General features: G+C 42.6%; 1 protein-coding gene and 1 long non-coding RNA gene across 3 annotated transcripts; one reads left to right on the forward strand and one right to left on the reverse strand.

Annotated features, from left to right (window-relative positions):
- The first annotated feature begins 218 nt into the window (after positions 1-218).
- LOC148132691 (uncharacterized) lies at positions 219-18,145 on the forward strand. Of its 2 annotated transcripts, none has more exons than XR_015748083.1 (4): positions 219-742; positions 3,156-3,196; positions 13,248-13,405; positions 17,974-18,145. It is a non-coding gene; the product is annotated as an uncharacterized LOC148132691 (long non-coding RNA). The 2 variants fall into 2 exon arrangements; XR_015748081.1 differs by having other exon boundaries at positions 219-738.
- On the reverse strand, positions 4,666-21,202 carry LOC113415108 (uroplakin-3b-like). The gene is made up of 6 exons (XM_026672350.2): positions 20,694-21,202; positions 17,724-17,873; positions 15,305-15,527; positions 10,469-10,545; positions 8,347-8,476; positions 4,666-5,170 (listed from the first exon to the last, which is right to left on the reverse strand). Exons 1-6 carry the CDS (start codon positions 20,746-20,748, stop codon positions 5,008-5,010), a joined length of 798 nt encoding a protein of 265 aa, XP_026528135.1. The 5' UTR covers positions 20,749-21,202; the 3' UTR covers positions 4,666-5,007.
- Positions 21,203-22,617: the final 1,415 nt, after the last annotated feature.

Consider the following 22,617-nt stretch of genomic DNA (forward strand, 5'->3'; position numbering starts at 1 on the left):
GATGATTTTTCTCTGGGGATGATTCTCTGCTGGATCTCTTCACTGATGGGAGATGCTTTTATTTTGGATTTGGTGGTTTTTTTTCTAGGTAGGTGGTGGGGTCAGTATTCAGAGGTTTGTAAGCAGGGTCTTGGAGTAGGTTGGATAGTTTGGAGTGGTAGTCCAATGTGTTCATTACGACTGTGGTATAGCAGCAATTCTTGCTTCCAAATCAGGACACAAGAGCACGAAAGGTTTGAGAGTACAGGTTTTATTTGCGCAAAGTGTTCAGAGCATTAATATGACAAATTCTGAACCCCCAGTTCTTCCTGAGACAATATTTTTATACTCTTTATGACCTCAGTTCCGACCTGGGCGTTCCTTTTACTACATTTTACCAAATAAAGATAACACTGTATACATGTCTATTAAGGAAGCATAAAAAGAAAACAACAAGTACATTTTTGATTACTCAGTTATCTTACACTATCAGTTATTTTCCATGTTCACCCTTGTTTATAGTAACGTGGTTAGTTCAAGTTCCTGAGTTCAGCAATATTGTGGGTTTACACAATGTTACGTTAAGCAAAGCTATGGGAAACTGGGACCTTTGCTAAATATGACTTGTTGACCTGTGCTAAATATAAAAAGTGCTTTATATGCTCTATATGAAAAGTGCTTTATATACTCTTTTTCAACTGCTTCAGTGGTGTTGCCTTTGTCTGCTGGGAGAATGACTATGTTGCTGTCTTTCCTCAGGTTGGTGAGTGCTTTTTGTTCTCTGTGTAGGTTGCTTCTGGGTGGGTTGCTGGAGCAGAGGACCTTGGTGACTTCAAGTCTGATTTTGTTGGCTGCATCTGGGTTGATTTTGGTTAGGCTAGCTTAAACTCCGCATATAATGTTTTCAGTGGGGATGTGTTTGGGGGCGACTGCGAAGTTGAATCCTTTGGAAAGGACATTGGTTTCTGCTATGGTGAGGGTTCTGTCTGATATGTTGTGTACTGTTTGTTTCATGTGTTGTTGTGGGAAAGGGTTGGGTTTCTGGCGTTTCTCTAGTCTGTGGAGTTTCTTGGTGTGTGTCTGTCTTGTGGGAGGTTTCTGTTTCGGCTCTCCAGAAGGCTAGTTGTTTGGATTTGTCCCAGAGTGCTGGGTGGATTTTGTTGCTGAGTTTGAGATGGAGTGTGAGTAGCTCTCTGTTGGTTTGGTCTAGGAATCTTTTCTTGTGGAGTTCATTTCTGATAAGGGCTAATATATATATATATATATCTCCAAGATGCTCTCAATCTTACATGGAAGGCAGTCCTGATGTGATGTAAGGTACTACACAGACATCACATCAGGACTGCCTTCAAAACAGACAGAAAAATAGCAGCCATCCTTAGCAACCCCAAAGATAAAATTGACCTGGAAAACCAAGGCATATACGAAGTCCCCTGTGCATCATGCCCGGCCACATACATTGGACAGACCAATAGAAGAATAAGCACCCGCCTGGATGAACACAAAAATGCAGTCAAAAAGCTGGAACACACTTCCTCACTAGTCCAACACATGGAAGCCACAGGTCATAGCATCAACTTCAATGGCACCAAAACCCTGGCCACTATAGATAACCCTAATCACAGAATCATCAGAGAAGCCATAGAGATTGAAAAAGACCAGAAAGCATGAATAGAAGAGATGATTCCACCAGGCTGTCAATCATTTGGAAGCCTGCACTACACAAAAAAAATCTCCACACCACAAGCCAGGCAAACACCTGGGCACAAACAGATCCCCCTGATACCTCCAGCTCAAACACATCCCAACCAGGCACCCAGATGAAACCCAGCTTCCTAACTAATGATAGCCGTCCATTTACCCGAAGCCAAGCTGCACTAAAGGCCTCCATTAAAGCAACACAATGCTGCCAGCCAATCAAGATACAAAAAGAGCCAAAAAACAGACAGAAGATATTAGAGACACCAATCAAGCAGAACACAGCAAACTCCGAGACCAATAAACACAGACCAAGACTCCCAACCAATCAGGATGAAGAAAAAACCATTCTGGCACAGCAATAGGCTGCCCCAAATTCAAATCTGAAACCACTGAAAAGTCTGACTCACAGACGGACACAATACAGAAGCCTGATGATGGCAGATGAGATTCTGCTGAAACGTTGCTACAACTTTAAAAGAACAACTACAATGACGTGGGAAAATACCGAACTAAGCCTAACACCATATATATATATATATATATATATATATATATATATATATATATATATATATATATATGTGTGTGTGTGTGTGTGTGTGTGTGTGTGTGTGTGTGTGTATGTATGTATGTATGTATATGTATATGTATATGTATATGATGTATATGTATATGTATATGTATATATGTGTATATATGTATATGTATATATATATGGATGGGACTGAAATGCATCATACTCCCTATTTTAACCCGGGGGTTAAAAAATAAACCCAAAGTAGACATTGTGTAGAAATGGATTCCTTGTAGATGGAAAGCTGGAGAGATCTACAGGCTCACATAGCAAATTAAACTGAAGGCAACTTGAAGGTAGCAAAAACTTGGTGCCCCACAAATGATGCCTTTCACACTTCTGCTGCCGGGTCTAATTCAGGCTGTTGGTTATGACCTTTAAAGACCCACGCCTGGATGAATGTGATATTTATATGGTTTTTATGTTTTGTGTTTTAACTTTGTGAGTGACAGGGGTGATCTCCAAACTTGATATGTCTATACATAAATAAAATGTTGTTTTCATTATAAAGAGAATATGGCGCCATTTATGAATCTCTATTTGTTGTTCTCCTCAAAGATGGGCTTTCACTCAATTGTGGGAAAGACTCCAGAAAGTAAAGTCTCTGATATAATATGTTTATCACAGAAAATGATTTCTGGGGATTTTATTTTATTTTTTGCTTTGGCTTGTAAAGGTGTGCCATTAAAACAAGATAATCCACTGATTTTAAAACGTGTTGAACAAGAGATATACAGGTATACACAGTCACAATGGAAATATGTACAGAATCCATTGCCCTCATGATTCATACATATAGAAACATCAACGAAACCTAACATATTATGTTAGGAGAATAAGCATCTGATTTATTTATTTTGTTTATATCTTGCTTTATTTGTGTATGTGTGGCACACATAAGGTTCCCACCTCCTATTTTGTCTACAACAGCAGCCCTGTCAGGTATGTTGTAGTGAGCTACAATGAGCTGCCCAAAGTCATCCAACTGACTTTCATGCTTAACGAAACTAGACTAGCATTTCTGAATCTCGACAACTTTAAGATGTATGGGCTAACTCCCAGAATTCCTCAGCCAGCATGCCAGGTTGGGAATTCTGGGAGTTGAAGTCCACGCAATGTAAAGTTGCTGAGTGTAAGAAACACTGCCCTTGAAGTCCTGCCCTAAGCCTGTGATGGCCAACCTATAGCACGCATGCTGGAAAAGGCATGCAGAGCCATCTCTGCGGGCACGTGAGCCATCACCACAGCTCAGTTCCATTGCACATGTGCGCACGCCTCCCACCAGTCAGCTGATTTTCAAGTATCTGCCATGCATGCGTTGGGGGCGGGGTGCATGCGGGAGACACGTGTGCATGTGCATGTGCAGGGAAGCATGGAGGGTCCCGCACGCATGCGCAGGAGGGCAGGTGTGTGTGTGTGGGTCACACGTGCATGCCCAGGGGGTCAGGGGGAGCACGGGGGGGTCACGCACACATTGCACTATGAGTGCAGACACGTGTGTGCATGTGCACACTTTCGGCACACGACGACAAAAAGGTTATCCATCACTGCCTTAAGCCATAATTTTCTCTTTGTGTCTGGGAATTAATGTTCACACATCTTAAAGTTGTCAGTGCTGAGAAACAATAATCTTGGCAAAAGATGGGAGTTCGGAAGCAGCCATATTGCCAGCACTTGCAGAAAGCCTGTGAGAGTCAGTTGGCAGACCCACACAGAAACTGGAGGAGGAGGGCAGGTAGTGATGGAAATATGTATGAGCCAACCATGCAAAGCCAGACTCTCGTGGTTGCCCAAGCAAAGGCTTGGCTCCAACCCAGCTGTTCTTAAAGCCAACCTCATATTAAGGTACAGGTAATCCTTCAGAACACAACGGGGACCAGCTTTTCCATTGCTAAACAAGACGATTGTTAAATAAGTCATGCCCAATTTCATGAACTTTTCCCCCCACAGTTGTTGAGCGAATCATTGCAGTTGTTTGGCACAGTCATTAAGCAAATCTGCACCCTTGATTTTGCTTGTCAGAATAGCAATAGCACTTAGACTTATATACCCCTTTACAGTGCTTTACAGCCCTCTCTAAGCGGTTTAAGAAGCTGGCTGGGAAAGCTGCAAACGGTGATCATAGGATCCCAGGATACATATGCAACCATCATAAATACACACCAGTTGCTAAGGGCCTGTATTTTGATTACACAACCACAGGGATGCTGCAACAGTGGTAAGTCTGAGAACTGGCCGTAAGTCATTTTTTCCAGTGCCATTGTAACTCTGAATTGTTGCTGAACAATTGCAAGTCAAGGACTTTACCTGTAAATGCATTTCCTGACTGGGCAGAGCCAGCTTTGATTGTATGGCATCCTCTTGGCCAGAATTCTACAAAAAGCCAAGGAGATGACAATGCATAGAGCATTTATTGCATGTAGCTGCAAGCAATAGCAATAGCACTTAGACTTATATACCGCTTCACAGTGCTTCACAGCCCTCTCTAAGCGGTTTACAGAGTCGGCCTATTGCCCCCAACAATCTGGGTCCTCATTTTAACAACCCTGGAAGGATGGAAGGCTGAGTCAACCTTGAGCCTGGTGAGATTTGAACTGCCAAATCGCCGGCAGTCAACAGAACTAGCCTGCAGTACTGCACTCTAACCACACTGCACCACCAAGGTTGTGGGTGTGACTGGGGGTCTGACTGCCATGGAAAGACATAGAGATCCAGTTAGGGGACTGTTGGTATAGTTGTGGGCTTTATGAAGACTAAAGGGCGTGATGAGGGCCAGGAATATCTGCAGCAGGTGGTGGAGGAGGGGGCCCAGGTGGGGCAGGGGGAATGTGATGGGTGTCATAGCGGCTGCCTTGGAAAGGCTCCGGGGCCTGCTCCTCTTGGTTCTCAGGTGGACCGGGGCGCCAACGCTTGAAGCTGTCAAAAAAAGAAAAAAAGAAACTGGCTTGAGTAGGGAAGCAGCTGAATGTTAATTTATTTCCTGAGTTTTCCATGAGTTTTCCATCAGATGGAGGTCCCATGTTTGTCCCTGTGCTTTTATTTCCCCTGCCACATAACAAGGGATCAGGGACAGCGGTGGTATTCATCAGGTTCTGACCAGTTCTGGAGAACTGGTAGCGGACATTTTGAGTAGTTCAGAGAATTGGCATCTCTGACTGGCCCCGCCCCCATCTATTCTCTGCCTCCCGAGTCCCAGCTGATTGGTTGGGTCTTCTTTTGTTGCCCTGCACAGGAGAACGGAGCTGGAAAGCAGGTTAGTGGGGTGGGGAGGAAATGGAGATTTTGCAGTACCCTTCCCCTGCCATGCCCACCAAGCCACGCCCACAGAACCGATAGTAAAAATGTTTGAATCCCACCACTGCTCAAGAGAGCTAAGATATGCTGAAAGTTGCCTAAAGCCATCCAGTGATCTAACACGAATGTGACCTCAATTCCTTCAGTCCTGGGACCTCTATACCGTATTATCTTTCCAATCATGGACAAGTGGCAGAGGGAATATGATTTAATTCTCACTTGGATTCAGTGATGTGTGCAGAAGAGTCCAAAAGTCAAGATGGTCAAAGCCCTAACTTTTTTTTTAATGGGTTCAATTGCACTGCTATGGTCCCCATCTTTTGAGACCCTCGCTGTATAGGAGTGATCAAATAATCAAAGCCCCAGATTATACAGGTAGTCCTCAATTTACCACAGTTCATTTAGTGACGGTTCAAAGCAGTGGTGGGATTCAATTTTTTTTACCACTGGTTCTGTGGGTGTGGCTTGGTGGGTGTGGCAGGGGAAGGATACTGCAAAATCCCACCCGACTAACCTGCTTTCCAGCTCCGTTCTCCTGTGCAGGGCAACCAAAGAAGACCCAGCCAATCAGCTGGGACTCGGGAGGCAGAGAATAGATGGGGGCGGGGCCAGTCAGAGGTGGTATTTACCGATTCTCTGAACTACTCAAAATGTCCACTACCGGTTCTCCAGAACTGGTCAGAACCTGCTGAATACCACCTCTGGTTCAAAGTTGAAATGACACTGAAAAATGTGACTTATGTCTTATGACCGTTTTTCACAGTTATGACCTTTACAGCATCCCTATGTGATCAAAATTCAGATGCTTGGCAATTGGTTCATACTTATGACTGTTGCTGGGTCCCAAGGTCGTGTGATACCCTTTTGTGACCTTCTGACAAAGCAAAGTCAATGGGGAAGCCAGATTCACTTAACAACTGGTTTACTACTTATCAATTGCAGTGATTCAACTGTGGCAAGAAAGGTCATAAAATGAGGCAAAACCTCACTTAACAAATGTCTCACTTAACGACAGAAATTTTGGGCTCAATTGTGGTCGTAAGTCGAGGACTACTTGGACAGTCCTAGCTAGCATGTGGCTCCGTTGATTCCCCTCACGGAGAGATACCTGGTCTCATCGGTGCTTCTTTCTCCTGCCAGCAGTGCAGAAGTGGCCTTGAACCTTGCAATGATCTCCTCTATTAGAGTTAAGAGGGACCCTCAGATGCCACCCAACTCCCCATTCACAAAACCTCTTCACTTGGTGTAATGGGCGGTGATAATAAGGAAGATGACATGATAGCAGTATTCTAATATTTGTGGGGCTGCCATAAAGAAGAAAAAAGGGAGGGGAGTCAATCTATTCTCCAAAGCACCTGAGGGCAGGACAAGAAGCAATGGATGGAAATTAATCAAGGAGAGAAGCAACTTAGAACTAATAAGGAGACATTTCCCGACTGAGAGAACAATTGACCACTGGAATTGACCTTGTTGGAACATCCACTGGAGGATTTTAAGAAAGAATATTGGAAAGAATGTTTTAGGAAAAGACTGGACAGCCATTTGTCAGAAATTGTATCAGATCTCCTGCTTGAGCAGGGGGTTGGACTAGAAGACCTCCAAGGTCCCTTCCCTTCCTGTTAAGCAACAGTCAGAAAGAGAAACCTCAGCCCACACGGAAGGAATTCAGGTAAAGAAAATGCTTCAAACTTGACCCTCCATAGTTCTCTTCTCAGTATAAAGGAAGGAAGGGAAGGTGTTTTCAGACTGGCAAGATTCTGTCATTGTAACCTTATAATAAAGGTAGCTTTAGTCTTCCTGCATTTGGTGTTCAAACCTGATCTACCTTAAAGGGTTGACCTTTGGGCTTCAGAGTTTTCTGTATATAGATAAGTCTTTGCCACCATCTGGTGGTCAGCTGGATCTCTGCAGCTCAGATATGTTACCTATCCCACATGAAAAGTGTGGAGGAAGGAATGAGCCAGAAGTTAAGAACTCTCTTCCGAGAGCTGGTGGGCCTCCTTGCCTCCACTATATTTATGTCACTGTGTTCAAGTATTGTTTTCACCCTTCAATCTTGTCTATTTTTAGGACTCCCTCCTTTTTCTCTGAGTGTAGACAGGGGTGGGCTGCTGGGGGTTCGGGACAGCCCCTAGCTAAGATTCTGTGCAGTTCAGAGAACCCCCAAATCTCACTCCTGGCTGGCCTCGCCCACCTCGTCTCTCTCCTCCCAGGAGTCCCCATGTGGCCTGTTTTGGATGCAGGTAAGTGCAGGCCACACGCAGGGGCTCAGGGAGGGTGAAAAATGGGCCTCCTGGAAGTTTGGGAAGGCTTGAAACGGGCCCGTTTCCAACTTTCAGAGATTGTTCGGAGCCCGGAGAAGCCGTTTTCCAAAGCCTTTGGAGGGCAAAAATGCCCCCCCTCGCGGTACAGGAGGCTGACTAGGCCACGCCCACTATGGCCATGCCCACCCAGCAACCGAGCCAATGGTGGGATTCAAAAAATGTTACTACTGGCTCTGTGGGCGTGGCTTGGTGGGCATGGCGTGGCTTGGTGGGTGTGGCTTGGTGGGCGTGGCACAGGAAGGATACTGTAAAATCTCCATTCCCATCCCACTCCTGGGGGAGGGTTACCGCTGGTTCTCCGAACTACTCAAAAATTTCCGCTACCGGTTCTCCAGAACTGGTCAGAACCTGCTGAATACCACCTCTGAACCGAGCAGAGAACCCATTGCTAAAACTTTTGAAGCCCACCCCTGAGTGTAGATAGGATGATCAGCTGTTCTTTGCAGCATCAAGGTTCTAGGTGTGGGTACTTACCATTCGTAACAGACGGTGCTCAGGAACCCAATGGTGACGACTCCACAGAGAACGGAGAGAATGACAGTGATGACAATCATGTCTCCACTACGTCGTCCAGGCCAAGTGTCTATTGTGCTCCAGATTTTAGCTGAGAAGAATGATAATATATAACACTATTAATCAATGATATCGGTATCTGATATCTGGGGGAAGGGGGGAGCGATAACATATGTTTGGACATAATCATGTAGATGATCCACATTATGTAATATGCATTCTTTGTGCCTGGCATAATCTGTGTATGTGAAGGCTGATGCATTGATGTGATCGTGGCTTCTATTTAACCAATGTAGCTCTATTCAAAGTATTGTTTTTAATCTTCTTTCCATTTGGCTGCGTTTGTTTCTTTGTTAGATTGTGATCTTCCTCTTGGTCCTGGGGATCAAGCAGCTTACATACATAAAACAGAATAGTTGGCCACGATGACAAAAAAATGGACAGCATGCATGTGGTAACGTCACAGTGCAAACACATGCCTTTCACACACATGCCTGAGACTGGACACAACTTAATATGTAAACCCTAGGATTGCATCATTATATTAGGACACACGACTGATCATTTCTTCCTTTGCTCTCAGACATATATGGATGCATAGGGATCTCCTTCCATCTTATCCTCATAAAAATAACCCTACAAGGAAGACAAAATCTTCCAGTGAATAGTGAGCTCCAAATACAAGAGTAGACTTGAGCCTAGATCTTGTGCAACACATTCATCACTACATCACAGCAGGTCTCTTATTCTATATATTAATTGTAGTTTTGAGAGTGGGTGGGTTAAAAATTACAGAATGAAAACATACATGTCAAAAAGAACATGGCCCAGTAGTTGGAAGAGATGTTATGAGGAGTCCTATCTAGCTAATAAGTGATAAAAAAAATTCCACTTATTTTATTTTTCTCATCTGAGTTCCTTCCTTCCCAAATAATTCAGAATTGCATAACTTGTTCTCCAGATGTGTTAGCCTACAGCTCTCCTAACTATCTTGGCTAGGAATGAAGAGATTGCTGCAGTAATTCACCCATCCAGAAGGCATAAGCTTGGGAAAAGTTGCTCTAACCATCATTTTGAAAGCCCTGCTATCTGTGAAAAGTATTTTTGCCCATTAATATTTTTGGGGGGTATGCTTCTGAAAACTGCCAGACCTCCAAACCTGCAAATATTTCTCTTTCCCCTTTGCATGTGTTTCTTTCTCATTTAAGACAGTGATGTCAAACTCAAGGCCCACAGGCCTGCGGGGTACTTAGATCTGGCCTGCGGGGCCAGCCTGGAAATAGCAAAGGACCACAGTGCCTCTGCTAGCAAAAATGGGGTGCGTTTTTGGCCTGGACGCCCTCTTGCAGCACCAGTGTGCGGGAGGCTCCTCCATGCCCCATTTTGGCTGGCAGGGTGCTGCAGGAGGGTGTCCATCCTATCTCCTCCCCCTGGCCTTGCCGGCCTGTGGAGGAGTACAACTATGCTGATCTGGCCCTCCAAGAAATCCAATCTGACACCTCTGATTTAAGATGTGAGCAATAAAGGAGAATATTTGTAGTTCAGGGTTGAAACGGGAGGTCGTTGGTGCTCTCTGAGCTTGGTTGTCTTCTTGCTGATGTTTCATTACCCAAAGTGGGTAACATCAACAGCATGATGGTGTTATCTAGTTTGGGTAATGAAACGTTTGCAAGAAAACAAGCAAGCTCAGAGAGCACCAAGGAGCCCTTGTTCCAGATGTATACAATTTAGAAAACTAAGTTTGCTTTTAGTTTTGAACAAGAGAGGTTTTTTTTGCCTACGTAGAAATCACACTGCACTTGCTTTTTGTGCAGAGGTGTTTTTTTTTCAATGCATGGAGAAAGAGGGAAATAAATAAAGAACTAGAAGGATTATAGGCATGGCACTGCTCTTGGCATCATTTGAAAATCAAAGCACGATGGGAGGTTCCACCATTTTTGGATGATGGAGATTATTTCTGTCTCCCAGAACAGCCATTTCCAACCCAATGCAACTTCCATCATTTCCCAGGTCCACAAACTTTACAGTACCATACATTTCTCAGCTTTTTAATGGGCCGCAAGTTCCTCTACTACTTGTATACCTTTAGTCAGCCAGATTGGAGAAGACCATCTTGTTTCTGCTTTCGAACCCGAGGAGTTCATGGCGAGGAATTTTACTCTGAAAAGTATATAGTGAAATTAAAATACAGGAGGAAGGAATGGAAAGAAATATCAGTGATATTCCAAATGCATTTCAGCTCAATTAATGACCAGGTATGTCCACAGAATTTGGTCAAAACTGTCAAGATGTTGGGCATAATGGTGAATGAACAAAACAGGGAGGTACGTCCAGTAAGAGAACAGAGGGCTCGTCTATTTTGGGCTGCTTTGATCATGAATGAAAAGCTGCAAAATCTTTTTTAAGCTATCAGCCAATATTGCATTAAATATTTTATAATCCTTATTCAACAATGAAATTGTTTTCTATAATTTTTGGTTAAAGACAAATCTTGTCCTTTTGGAAGTAAAGTACAATATTACCCTCTTTCCAAGGTTCTGGCATAGCAGATCCTTGCAAAATAGAGTTCAGCACATTTTAAATGGTTGTAGAAGCTGGTCTTGAAAATTCTTATAATATGAATTTGATAGCTCACCAGGACCTGGCGTTTTCCCTATTTTATTTCATACCAGCAAATATCTAGGTTAACCATTAGAGAAATAGAGACTAAATTAAATTATGTGAAGCAGAAAAAAAATTACAATTTGCAAACAAATCAGGGAAATGGTTGGCTGGTAAACAGAGGAAGGGAAAAAAATAACAAAATGATATTAGAGATTTAGGAAGGAAAGAAAAGAAAAAAAAGGACAAGGGGTGACATGATCACAACATTCCAGTATTTGAGGGGCTGCCACAAAGAAGAGGGGGTCAACTTATTCTCCAAAGCATCAGAAGGCAAGATAAGAAACAATGGATGGAAATTATTCAAGGAGAGAAGCAACTGGAATTAAGGAGAAATTTCCTAACAGTGAGGACAATTAATCAGAAGTTATAGGTGCTTCATCACTGGGGGTTTTTAAGAAGAGACTGGACAGCCACCTATCTTAAATGGTCAGAGTCTCCTGCTTTAGCAGGTGGTTGGACTAGAAGACCCTTCCAGCTGTATTCTGATTGATTGATTGATTGATTAAAGACTATGTTAACACATAATGTGTATATTTAAAAATCCTTCCATGATTTTATTTGAATTTGTATGAAGAAAAAAAATAGAAAGTCTCCCTGGAAAAGATTGATGGATATTTGAAAAAAAAAAAAAAAATGGAATTTACCCAAACTTTCACAATCTCAAACAAAATATGAACAGTCCAATAACAACTTTTGAAATATCAGAAGCCTTCGTGCCATTTACGGATGTCATGCAATCCTTTGAGATTCCTGGAAGGAACCAGAACAAGAAACACCACGCTCCCCATGCCCCCGCCTCTGCCCTCTGGCGCTCTGTAGTTACAAACCCATCATTATCTGATTAGAGCTGTAACTTCCTTTTGTATTATTCAAGCCTGCAAAACCTTCCTGACTCCGACTTCATTCCATTCCCTTACAGGGTGGAAAGTCTGGTTGAATGGGTCTGCATTCCCATGGCTGTTCTCTCAAGGGATGGGCCCCCAAGTGCCGAAAACTGGTTATACCTCCGCCTTCAGAATCAATAGGGTTTTTTTCTTCTTCTTCTGACATTTGGTTTCATTCTTCTTTAATTTGTAAGGCAGATGCAGGCTTGAGTGTCTCAGGGTATCAAAAAAGTCAAGATGGCAGCTATAACCGTGCAATCAAAGATGGATGTAAAAGGGATGTGGTTTTGATTGCATGTTTATGGCTGCCATCTTGATTTTTTGACATGGCTAAAAAGGATTGGGGCTTAATCACAGAGTTACGACCATCAACTTGATTTTTTTTTTTGATGCCCTTCCCTCTAAATAAGTTTTTGGAGAGGTGACTGCTCAAATATTTATTTCTCTCCAATTGGAAATTTACAGAAAAAGATCAATGAATGGAGTTGGTTAAGAAAATTGGCTATAAGGAGCAGGGAGGTTTAAAAATAAAACATCATCAAAGTCTCTCGGTCTTAAAATGCTGTAGAAAGTTTTGTTTGTATCTCTGCAGGCACGTATGACTTAAAAATAAATATCTCAATTGCATTAAGAGCCAGTTTGATCTAGTGGTTAAAGCATCAGGCTAGAATGCAGGAGATTGTGAATTCTAGTTTGTCTTACCCATGAAAGCCAGCTGGGTGACTTTAGCTAGTCATTCTCTCTCTGCCCAACCTGCCTCACAGGGCTGGTGTTGTGGGGAAAATAGGAGGGGGAAGATGTGTTATATATGTTTTCCACCTTGAGTTATTACTAGTAAGTGATAAAGGTGGAATACAAATAAATAAATAATTTATCCTTTTACAAGGGTCTTCAAACTTGGCAATTTTAAGACTTGTGGACTTCAACTCCCAGAATTCCCGAGCTAACATGACTGGAGGAGGAATTCTGGGAGCTGAAGTCCACAAGTCTTAAAGCTATCAAGTTTGAAGACCCCTGCTTTAACAGGAAGCTATTCGTACAGCTTCTTCAAACCTCTCTGTCTACCATCCCTGAGGGTGCTGCTGAAATTCTGTAGCAAAATGTACACGCTTTGTCTTAATTCTCCCAAGCTTGCAAAATTCCAAAAAGAAAGAGCCAAAGATTGCACTGCTGCTCTGATCCTTGTAGCCTTCAAACTGAAGGAAAGAGGGAGGAGAAATGAGAAAAGCCCTTCCTAAAATTAGGGATATCATTCTTTGATTTACATCAGTCCCACGATTAAGGAAACTTCCCTGCTTTTTATTTCATATACAGCAAACAAAAGACTCGAAAACTTATCACTCTTGAGCCACAGTGGCGCAGTGGTTAGAGTGCAGTATTGCAGGCTATTTCTGCTGTCTGCCGGCTGCCTGCAATTTGACAGTTCAAATCTCACCAGGCTCAAAGTTGACTCAGCCTTCCATTCTTCCAAGGTGAGTAAAATGAGGACCCAGATTTTTGGGGCATCATGCTGACTCTGTAAACTGCTTAGAGAGGGCTGTAAAGCACTGTGAAGCAGTATAGAAGTCTAAGTGCCATTGTCATTCTCACTTTCCTAATAACATTATATGCCTCCCTTTCCTTTTCCAAATAAATGGTTACTACAATGAGGTTCCCCAAATTCCCCAATGTTTTTTGTTTCTCTTCCCCCCACCCCACCCCCCAAAAAATTCATGGCCAGTCAGATCCAACAGCTTCCAAGAGAATTTGAGAATGTATTTGCACTGCACACTTATCCATGCTTGTAAATGAAACCAGCTTTGCCAATGTGGTAAGCCATGTGCATCCGTAAAAACAAACCTAGTCAGGATTAAATTATGCTTAACATGCCGTGCAGATTTGTGACTGGATGCAATCTGAGACACCAATAGGTCTGTTGACTTAGATAACCAAGTGGAAAGGAAGGGATGTTTATCCATTTTCTGTCTTGGTTTCTTTTAGGATATTATTATTATGCTTGGTCACACAGTCAGCCAGATGTTTAGAATGGATTTGGCATTTTTGTCCACCTAGCGAGGCCTTCCCTGTGTTATTATTTTTTATTATTATTATGGTTCGTTGCATACTTTTAGATTGCATTTGTCATCATTATCCACAACTGATTCTTTCCCAAGGACCTGAGATAGGCAGGTGTTATTGTTGATGGTGTTAAAAGTACCATGAGGACCCAGATTGTTGGGGGCAATATGCTGACTCTGTAAACCACTTAGAGAGGGCTGTAAAGCACTGTGAAGCGGTATATAAGTCTTAGTCAGGAGTCTCAAACTCAAGTCCCACAGGCTAGATTTGGCCTGTGGGATACTGGCCCATGGAGCTGACCTGGACATAGCAAAGCCTCTGGCACCCCGTTTTTGGCCTGGAAAGCCTCCTGCAGCACTCTGTCAGCCAAAATGCGATATGTGCCCCCCATGCCCCGTTTTGGCTAGCAGGATGCTGCAGGTGGCCATCCAGGCTGAAAACGGGGCATGGGGGGGAGCTCACATGGGGACCCCATGCCCTGTTTTGGCCAGCAGCCCCCTGCTCCCCATTTTGGATGCCAGAGGTGCTGCAGATGTCCATCCTATCTCTCACCCTGGCCGGCCCACAGAGGAGAACTACAATGCTGATCCGTCCCTTGAAGAAAACCAGTTTGACCCCCCTGGTCTAAGTGCTAAGTCCTATTGCTATCATCGCAGGATGTAAGCTGTTCCTAGTAAAGCTGCATTTTGCAATTGACTGATGGTGAATATCTCAGTTCTGGTGGTGTTCAAGTGGTGTTTTGGGATTGCCTCCAAATTGCCTATTACTATTGATACCACCTTTGCTTTCTTTTGCCAGAGTCATATTATTATTAATAATTATATTGCAACTACTACAACTATTATTTCGCTTGGGTGCTCTTAAGGATTTTCAGATCCCAATCTTGAGAGTACAATGTCCATTTTATATCTTGCCTTCAGAGGTGATCACCGGTAAAGAAACCAACAACAACTCAAGATGGTGGCCACAACCATGCAATCAAAGCCCCGCCCCTTTTTACTTGCATCCTGATTGCCATCTTGACTTTTCTGGCATCCCTTCCCTTGTGGATGCTCTCTCTACCTGCCAGGGTTCCCTCCAAGGAATTCAGAGCAGAGGTGGTATTCAGCAGGTTCTGACCAGTTCTGGAAATTTAGCGGAAATTTTGAGTAGTTCGGAGAACTAGCAAATACCACCTCTGACTGGAGATTTTACAGTATCCTTCTCTTGCCACGCCCACCAAGCCACGCCCACGGAACTGGTAATAAAATTTTTTGAATCCCACCACTGGTTCAGAGGGTCAAATCGAGGGCCATTCGCCATCCTCCCTTTACCTGTAAGGTCCAGCGGAGGGCAGAGGGCCATTGCAGTAGGTCCTGCTGTCATCATTTTTGCAGGATGCTTCATTGCCGACCCGGAGCACGTTCGTCTCTTTGCCTTTAGTACATGGGTATTGGGAGAGGGTGGAGTTCATTGTCATGAAGGCGAAAGTGGTATATAAATCTTCATACGGTGGAATTTTCTCTATGGATGTAGGGTTCTTGAAGTTAGTTGTGGCTGTGCACATGTAAAAACAAGGCAAGGAGAGTCACCTAGAGACGAATTCATCTTATCAAAAATCAATGGTTTAATAGCTCATCCATCTCATATGAACCCTGTTAGGCCCATAGCTTGGGGAACCTGCCATTTACCCAGCATATGGTTTCCAATAGACAGCCAGGTGCCTCCCAGATACTAATTCCAACACTTGAAAGCAATCAGTCTTTTCCAGTTGTTTTCTTCTTAACAAGCCACAAAGATGTTAAAATGGCTCCCCCAGTAATTAATCCACTGAGTGTTTTAATCAATTAATCTATTTATGGAAACCGTCGAAATGTGCACCTCACCTTTTGACTCTGTCAAACTATCTATTAACTTGCCATAATTACTGCTTAGCATTCAAGCCCCACACAGTGTTTCTCAGCCTTGGCGACTTGAAGAAGTGTTGGACTTCAATTCCCAGAATTCCTCAGTCAGCATGAATTCTGGGAATTAAAGTCCACACTTCTTCAATTTGACATGGTTGAGAAACAGTGGAGTAAAATAAGGCAGCATCCTTATTAACATTGAGAAACAAGATTCTGCAAGTAATTGCAAGTAAAGAGCCATGGTGGGTGGCGCAGTGGTTCGAACGCAGTATTGCAGGCTAATTCTGCTCACTGCCAGCAGTTTGATTCTCACCACCTCAAAGTTAACTCAGCCTTCTATCCTTCCAAGGTCAATAAAATGAGGATCCAGATTGTTGGGGCAATATGCTGACATTGTGAACCACTTAGAGAGGGCTGTAAAGCTCTGTGAAGTGGTATATAAGTCTAAGTGCTGGTGCTATTACTAAAATTTGAATTAATTAAAATCTCTCATACACTCTGCCAGCTTTGCCCAAATTTCCTCTCGGTCTTTCGATCTTCAATTGGGCAGAAAAGCCATTTAATGCAGTGGTTAATGTGTTGGACTAAGATTGGGAAGACCCCAGTTCCGTGTGCCATTAGCCATGGAAGCGTTGGACTAGTCCCTCTTTCTGAGCTCAACCTATCTCACAGGCAGCAGCAACTAAAGGTGGGGCTGAATGACAAAGGCAGCATTGCACCATAAACTCCACCCGTCTATTGTACACATTGGGACATTGTGTGCAGACCCAAAGGGGCAGGGCTTGTAGAACAATGCTGCTTTCCTAGTTTTACTCAAAGCAGAAAGCTTCTGTGGAGGTTCACCTTCCAGGCATGGCGTTCTGGGAATAAAATAAGAGGGAACCTCCTCCCTATGCCTTGAGTTCCCAATCAAAAAGATGGAAAATAAAGGTGAATAAGTGTAGCTTGGGGTGGAAAGGAGTCGTCCTTGGAGCTCTCTGAGTTTGGTGGTTTTCTTGCAGACAAACATTATCCAAACTGTTTCCTAATGAAATATCTTTAAGAAAACCACCAAGGTCAAAGAGCACCAAAGACCCCTCAGAGGTGATAATGAAAAAAGAATGGAAATGGCCTGGAAGGGAATATTCGGACGCTGTAACAGAAACATTGTAGGCAGAAGTATGCTTTAAGGCCTGGGAAAGGAAGAGACAGGCTGGCTCCTCTTGAGTCAGTGGAATATATGACAAAGAGAGAAGCTTACTAAGACTTGCAAAATTCTGTTACTACAGCCTATCTCAATAATGTTTAGTTATAGTTTTCTTGGGGTGTTGGCTTCTTGATCGGGTCTATCTTCTAGCAGGAGTGTCAAACTCAAGGTCCGTGGGCTAGATCTGGCCCACAGGGTGCTTAGATCTGGCCTGTGCGGCTGCCCTTAAAACAGCGAAGGACTGGCCCACAGTGCCTCTGCCAGAGAAAACGGGCTCCCAATCTCCGTTTTTGGCTGGATCAGCCTCCTGTAACCCTCTGCCAGTGAAAACAGAGCTCACGCGGCCCTCCCGAGCTCCGTTTTCCCTGGCAGAGGGTTGCAGGAGGCTGCCCCAGCCAAAAGCAGAGATTGGGAGCCTGTTTTCTCTGGCAGAGCACTTGGGCTGCCACAGGTGCCCCGATACGAATATCAAGATGGCCACGCCCACCCTGGCTACGCCCACCTCCCTCCCCCCCCCAAGGTCAAACACAACCCTGATGCGGCCCTCAATGAAATCGAGTTTGATATCCCTCTATTCTAGAGCTAACAGATAGAAATCCAATGAAAACAATACAATTATTTTCTTCATAAAATGCCTTGGGATTTGGGCTATTCACTCACCATTAGCGAAGGTGATTACCAACCAGATGTTGTCAGAGGCACTGACAAATGAGTCAAAGACACACTTTGGCCATTCTAAAGAGAAAGTACTAACGGTGATTTTTCCTGCCATGTTCATGTCTGAGACCCGAGGAGTATAAGGGACCACCTCTGAAAATACATCGAGAAGTCATCAACATCAATAAATTAAACAAATAAAACAAATAAACAACAACAAATAAAAACAACATTCTGGTGTTTTTTCTTCCAGCTTTCTGGACCAAGAGTGAACACTGCCTGTACCCCTTGACCTGACAGCGCGAGAGCCTCTGCAGTTAGAAATAAAAGACAAAAAAGCAGGACGTTTTCAGGACCTCTCTTGATGACGTGGGCATGTTATCTCGGTTCCTTTGAAACTTTAATAAACAAATAATATATACCCTGCATGACCTATAAAAGTTGCTATCCTGAAAAAAGTAATTTTGCAGTTTTTTTTCCTCTAAATATGGCGCATGGCTTTCAGAGAGGGAGGTACATGTAGTGTTTTCCCACACTACACAATGACAGAAGGTGTCTGCCTTTTATTTGGGGCCCACTGTACCATTAGAGAAAGTGGGACAACAACTGTCCTAGAACAGAAATGAGAAGGAAAGTGGAGATGGTGAGGGATCAGATGATGTATCTCATGTCCTGCTTTGTGCATCCTAAGCTAGCTTAGTCACCTGAAGTTCAGAGGAGTATGTGTCTTAACAACTAATTCCCACAACTCTGTCAACTTATTAAATAAGACTGTATTACTATTATTCCTCTACTACTAGATTCTAATAACACTTCCTAGTACTTATCTCTTCCCATTTATGACTATAACCATATTGCTTGTATCTTTACAATTTATAGTGTTTTGTTTATTTCCTAGTATGATTTGATTGCTTATTAGTAACCCATGACTGTCACTAAGTGTTGTATCTTATGATTCTTGACAAATGTATTTTTCCTTTTATGTACACTGAGAGCCTATGCACCAAAGACAAATTCCTTGTGTGTCCAATCACACTTGGCCAATAAATTATTCTATTCTATTCTATTCTATTCTATTCTATTCTATTCTATTCTGACGTTGGATTAAGACATGATCACCTGCCTGCTTGGCTTCCATAAGCTCTTCTTATGAGTGTCAGAAGGTAAGAAAGACAGGTCCTCTCTTGTTTTCATATTCAAGAATGGATCAAAAAGATATGGATGTGTAGAGCTGCACCTTAATATAAATCGTGGTCAACATTTCTGACTCAAAGAGCCATCGTGGACCATCCCTTTATGCCTTCTTGCAGTAGAAAAGCCATTCTTCAGGAGGACCCTGGGGTGGGAAGGAAAGGACACTGTATCCCGTTACTTTCAATGGTAGTGCTCCCCATAGCCTGTCAATCAGAAAGGCTGTCGGGGAGCTCCCTATTAGAGGAAAAAATTGTCTATCTGTTACAGAGGCCCCCAAACATAGCTGCCTGAGGAATTCTGGGAGTTGAAGTCCACAAGTCTTAAAGTTGCCAAGTTTGGGGACCCCTGATCTATTACGTATGCATCGTAAACATGGATATTTTTTTTAGTTTTAAGAAAGGTGTGCCCTAACCCAAACCTTCTCTTTAATTCTGGAATGACATTCAGTACACATTACCATTATATACCATCTAGTATATAACAGAATAACAGAGTTGGAAGGTACCTTGGAGATCTTCTAGTCCAACTTTCTGCTCAAGCAGGAATCTCTATGCCACTTCAGACAAATGATTGTCTGATCTCTCCTTTAAAACCTCCAGTTGTTAGAGTACCTGCAACTTTCAAAGGTAAGCTGTTCCACTGATTAATTATCTATCCGCTATCAAGAATTTCTCTAGATTGCTTTTCTCCTTGTATCAATTCTGAGCATTGAAACTTCCTAACAGTGAGAACAATTAGCAAGTGGAACAGCTTGCAAGCAGACATTGTGGGTGCTCCATCACTGGAGGATTTTAAGAAGAGAAACTGGACAGCCACTTTTCTGAAATGGTATAGGGTCTCCTGCTTGAGCAGGGGGCTGGACTAGAAGACCTCCAAGGTCCCTTCCAGCTCAATTCTGATTCTGATTCTGATACTGTTCAATCTTATAGCATTCCTTGGACTGACTGATTACATTATTGGAGTCTCCACTTGAATACCCACCCACTCCTCCCTTCTTCCAGCATCTAAGAGGATTAAGCCAACCGTCTCACCTACCCAGAGTTGACATTGAAGTAGAATGTCATTTGGAAATGAAAGCAGAGCTGATCTTCCACACATTTCTCCAAATTCATTTTATACTATTGACATTTGTATTTAAACACAACCCACTTAACCATGGCAAGTAAAAGCCTAAGCTAGGCTAGTATTCCAAGCCCAGCCTGTTTTTTTTTTCCATTTATGGATGGATGTATTTGTGAATGCAGAAATTAGATTAATTCGGGAAGCAGATTCAGCACATTATGTAAAGGTAGCCACCCAGTTTTTGCTTGTACTTAGTTACTTAGCCCAGATTATTGGAAGATTATTCCTTTTTTTAACTATCTCATCACAAAAGAAGATTACTGCCAAACGTTTACATCTAAGTGTCTGCTAATGCCCAGAGCAAAAGAAACAGGATCTTTATCCTGGAAGGTTTAATTCAAAATGGTAGTTGATCCTCTTAATTTAGGAAAGGACACCAATGATTGAAAGAGAAGCAAGGAAAGAGACATTTTAAGCAATCTTTCCCAAGCCCTCCTACAGATACAGTAGGTGAGACGATACTCGCATCATTTCCAATAAGACAAATAACGATATCAGTTCTATCTGAACGTACTTGGAAGATACCAGGTTGGGAAAGATTGCATCATCAGCTCATTTTGATAGATCTTTCCTTTCATCAGAGTACCAAAAAGTATTGAGTTGCTCAAAATCACCCCCTTCAAGTATAATTTTATAATTCTATAAAATAATAATCACCTAAAGCCGTGGTCTTGCAAGTAAGTAGGAACAGAAGTAGAAGGGAAGCAGCCATTGTTACGGAAGTTGGTTAATTCTTCTCAAGAACTTTCTTCATGCTATGATAGAAGATGTTCCAAGCTGACAAAAGGATGTTCCTCAGAGTCCAAGGTGCAAATGAAGACAAGGTCAGTAAGGAAAAACATCCTTTTCTACTCTCCTGGCCAATTCCTTATCGCATTGTCTTCAGCAACTGCCCCTGTACCACCCTTTGCCAACTTTCCACATTCTTCCCTTCCCTTGTAAGGATCTTGACCTCTAATAACAAACAAGTTTGTCTTGTTCTTTCTCAAGAGAATAGAAAACAGCCACTAACTGGACAATTTAAGTGGGCATCACGGGGCTGGAGAATGTGGAGACATGACACCAAAAGATAAAAAGAAAGATAGGTAAGCCAGAAAATATCAGTAATATCAAGTATGGTTCAGTAGTTAAGACTATGGGATTAAGACCATGGTGACTCAGATTCAAATTTTCACTCATTCACACAATTATGAATGAGGAGCACTGCCACGCATTTTGTTCAACCAAGTGAAAATAAGTATAGGTAGACCTCACTTAGCAACCGCATTTGAACCAGCAAATCTGTTGCTAAGTACCACAGTTACTAAACAGAAAACCACATGACCTCGATGGGCTCACGCATCATTTCCCTTGAAGTGAATCAGCCTAGTTATTAATTAAAACCATGGGACTGCGATTTCCAATATGACTTCTGTCTTCTCTATTATCTCTGTTTATTGCAAGCCAGTTGTGAAGCACACAAATGGCGATCACAGGACTGCAAGGCGCTGCAACAATGCAAGACCTGGTGGTCACAAAGCTATTTTCTTACATCACCATCAAAATGTTAAATAGTCATTAAATGAGGCAGTTTTAGCTTAGTTTATTGTCATTGCACCTTGTACAACAAAATTAATTTAAGTTGGTAAGCGAGGACTACTGTACAGAAAGTTTCTCCTTATTTCCAGGTTGAATCTCTCCTTGATCAGCTTCCATCCATTATTCCTTGTCTGGCCTTCAGATGCTTTGGAAAATAGCTTGACCCCCTCCTCTCTCTGTGGCAGCCCCTCAAATATTTCAAGACTGCTATCATGTCTCCCCTGGTCCTTCTCTTCACTAGACTAGCCAAGCCCAGTTTCTGTAACTGTTCTTCACATGTTTTAGTCTCCGGTGGCTTAATCATCTTGGTTGCTCTTCTCTGCACTTTTTTTTATATAATAATCTTTCTTATATAATCCTTAACATGATTTTATCCCATGTTGTATATTGCTGTTATCAAAATCAGGCCTCTATTCCATTGGAGAATAATTATCTCTAAATTAACTAAACTATAGTTTTTAACATTTTTTGCACGAAAGAGAATTCTTTCTTTGATTAAGGAGTAATCTTTGACTACTTATTCAATTACTCAAATCAATCAATCAATCAAATCAGTCAAAAATTTGATTCAATAATTCCTTGATTTCAGCTACATAATTTTGTTGTACTGTACTTTGGAAAGCAAACCTTCAGAAAATGTATCTTGGAGAGTGCGGAAATACTTTAAATACTTGTACATTTTTAAAGTTTCTGGGCAACCACAGGAAGGCATGGTTGCTTTATTGAGTAGCTGATGGTGTTAGATTTGCACTCATATCAAAACATAGAATGATAGGGCTGGAAGCAGGGGAGGGATTCAAAAATTTTAACAACCGATTCTGTGGGCGTGGCTTAGGTGGTGGGCATGGCTTAGGTGGTCATGTGACTGGGTGGACATGGCTTGGTGGTCATGTCTTGGCTGGGCGTGGCCAACTCAATATCACTCATATCGAGGCACGCATCTCCTCGCCTGGCCTCTCATGACTGTGGAGATGCTGCAACAGTTGTAAGTGTGAAAAATGGT

This window comes from Notechis scutatus, chromosome 1 (assembly GCF_049901735.1).
Source record: "Notechis scutatus isolate UNSWTSFEM ecotype Mainland chromosome 1, rNotScu1.2, whole genome shotgun sequence".
In the NCBI taxonomy this organism is placed as follows: Eukaryota; Metazoa; Chordata; class Lepidosauria; order Squamata; family Elapidae; genus Notechis; species Notechis scutatus.

Excerpts from the sequence above, each read along its gene's own strand:
- LOC113415108 (XM_026672350.2), bottom strand. The coding sequence starts at position 20,748 with ATGGCTGCTTCCCTTCTACTTCTGTTCCTACTTACTTGCAAGACCACG. Across the intron at positions 15,528-17,723 it reads GGTAATCACCTTCGCTAATG|CCACAACTAACTTCAAGAAC; the intron begins GTGAGTGAATAG and ends ACATGTGCACAG. Across the intron at positions 8,477-10,468 it reads TCCAATCTGGCTGACTAAAG|CTAAAATCTGGAGCACAATA; the intron begins GTATACAAGTAG and ends CATTCTTCTCAG.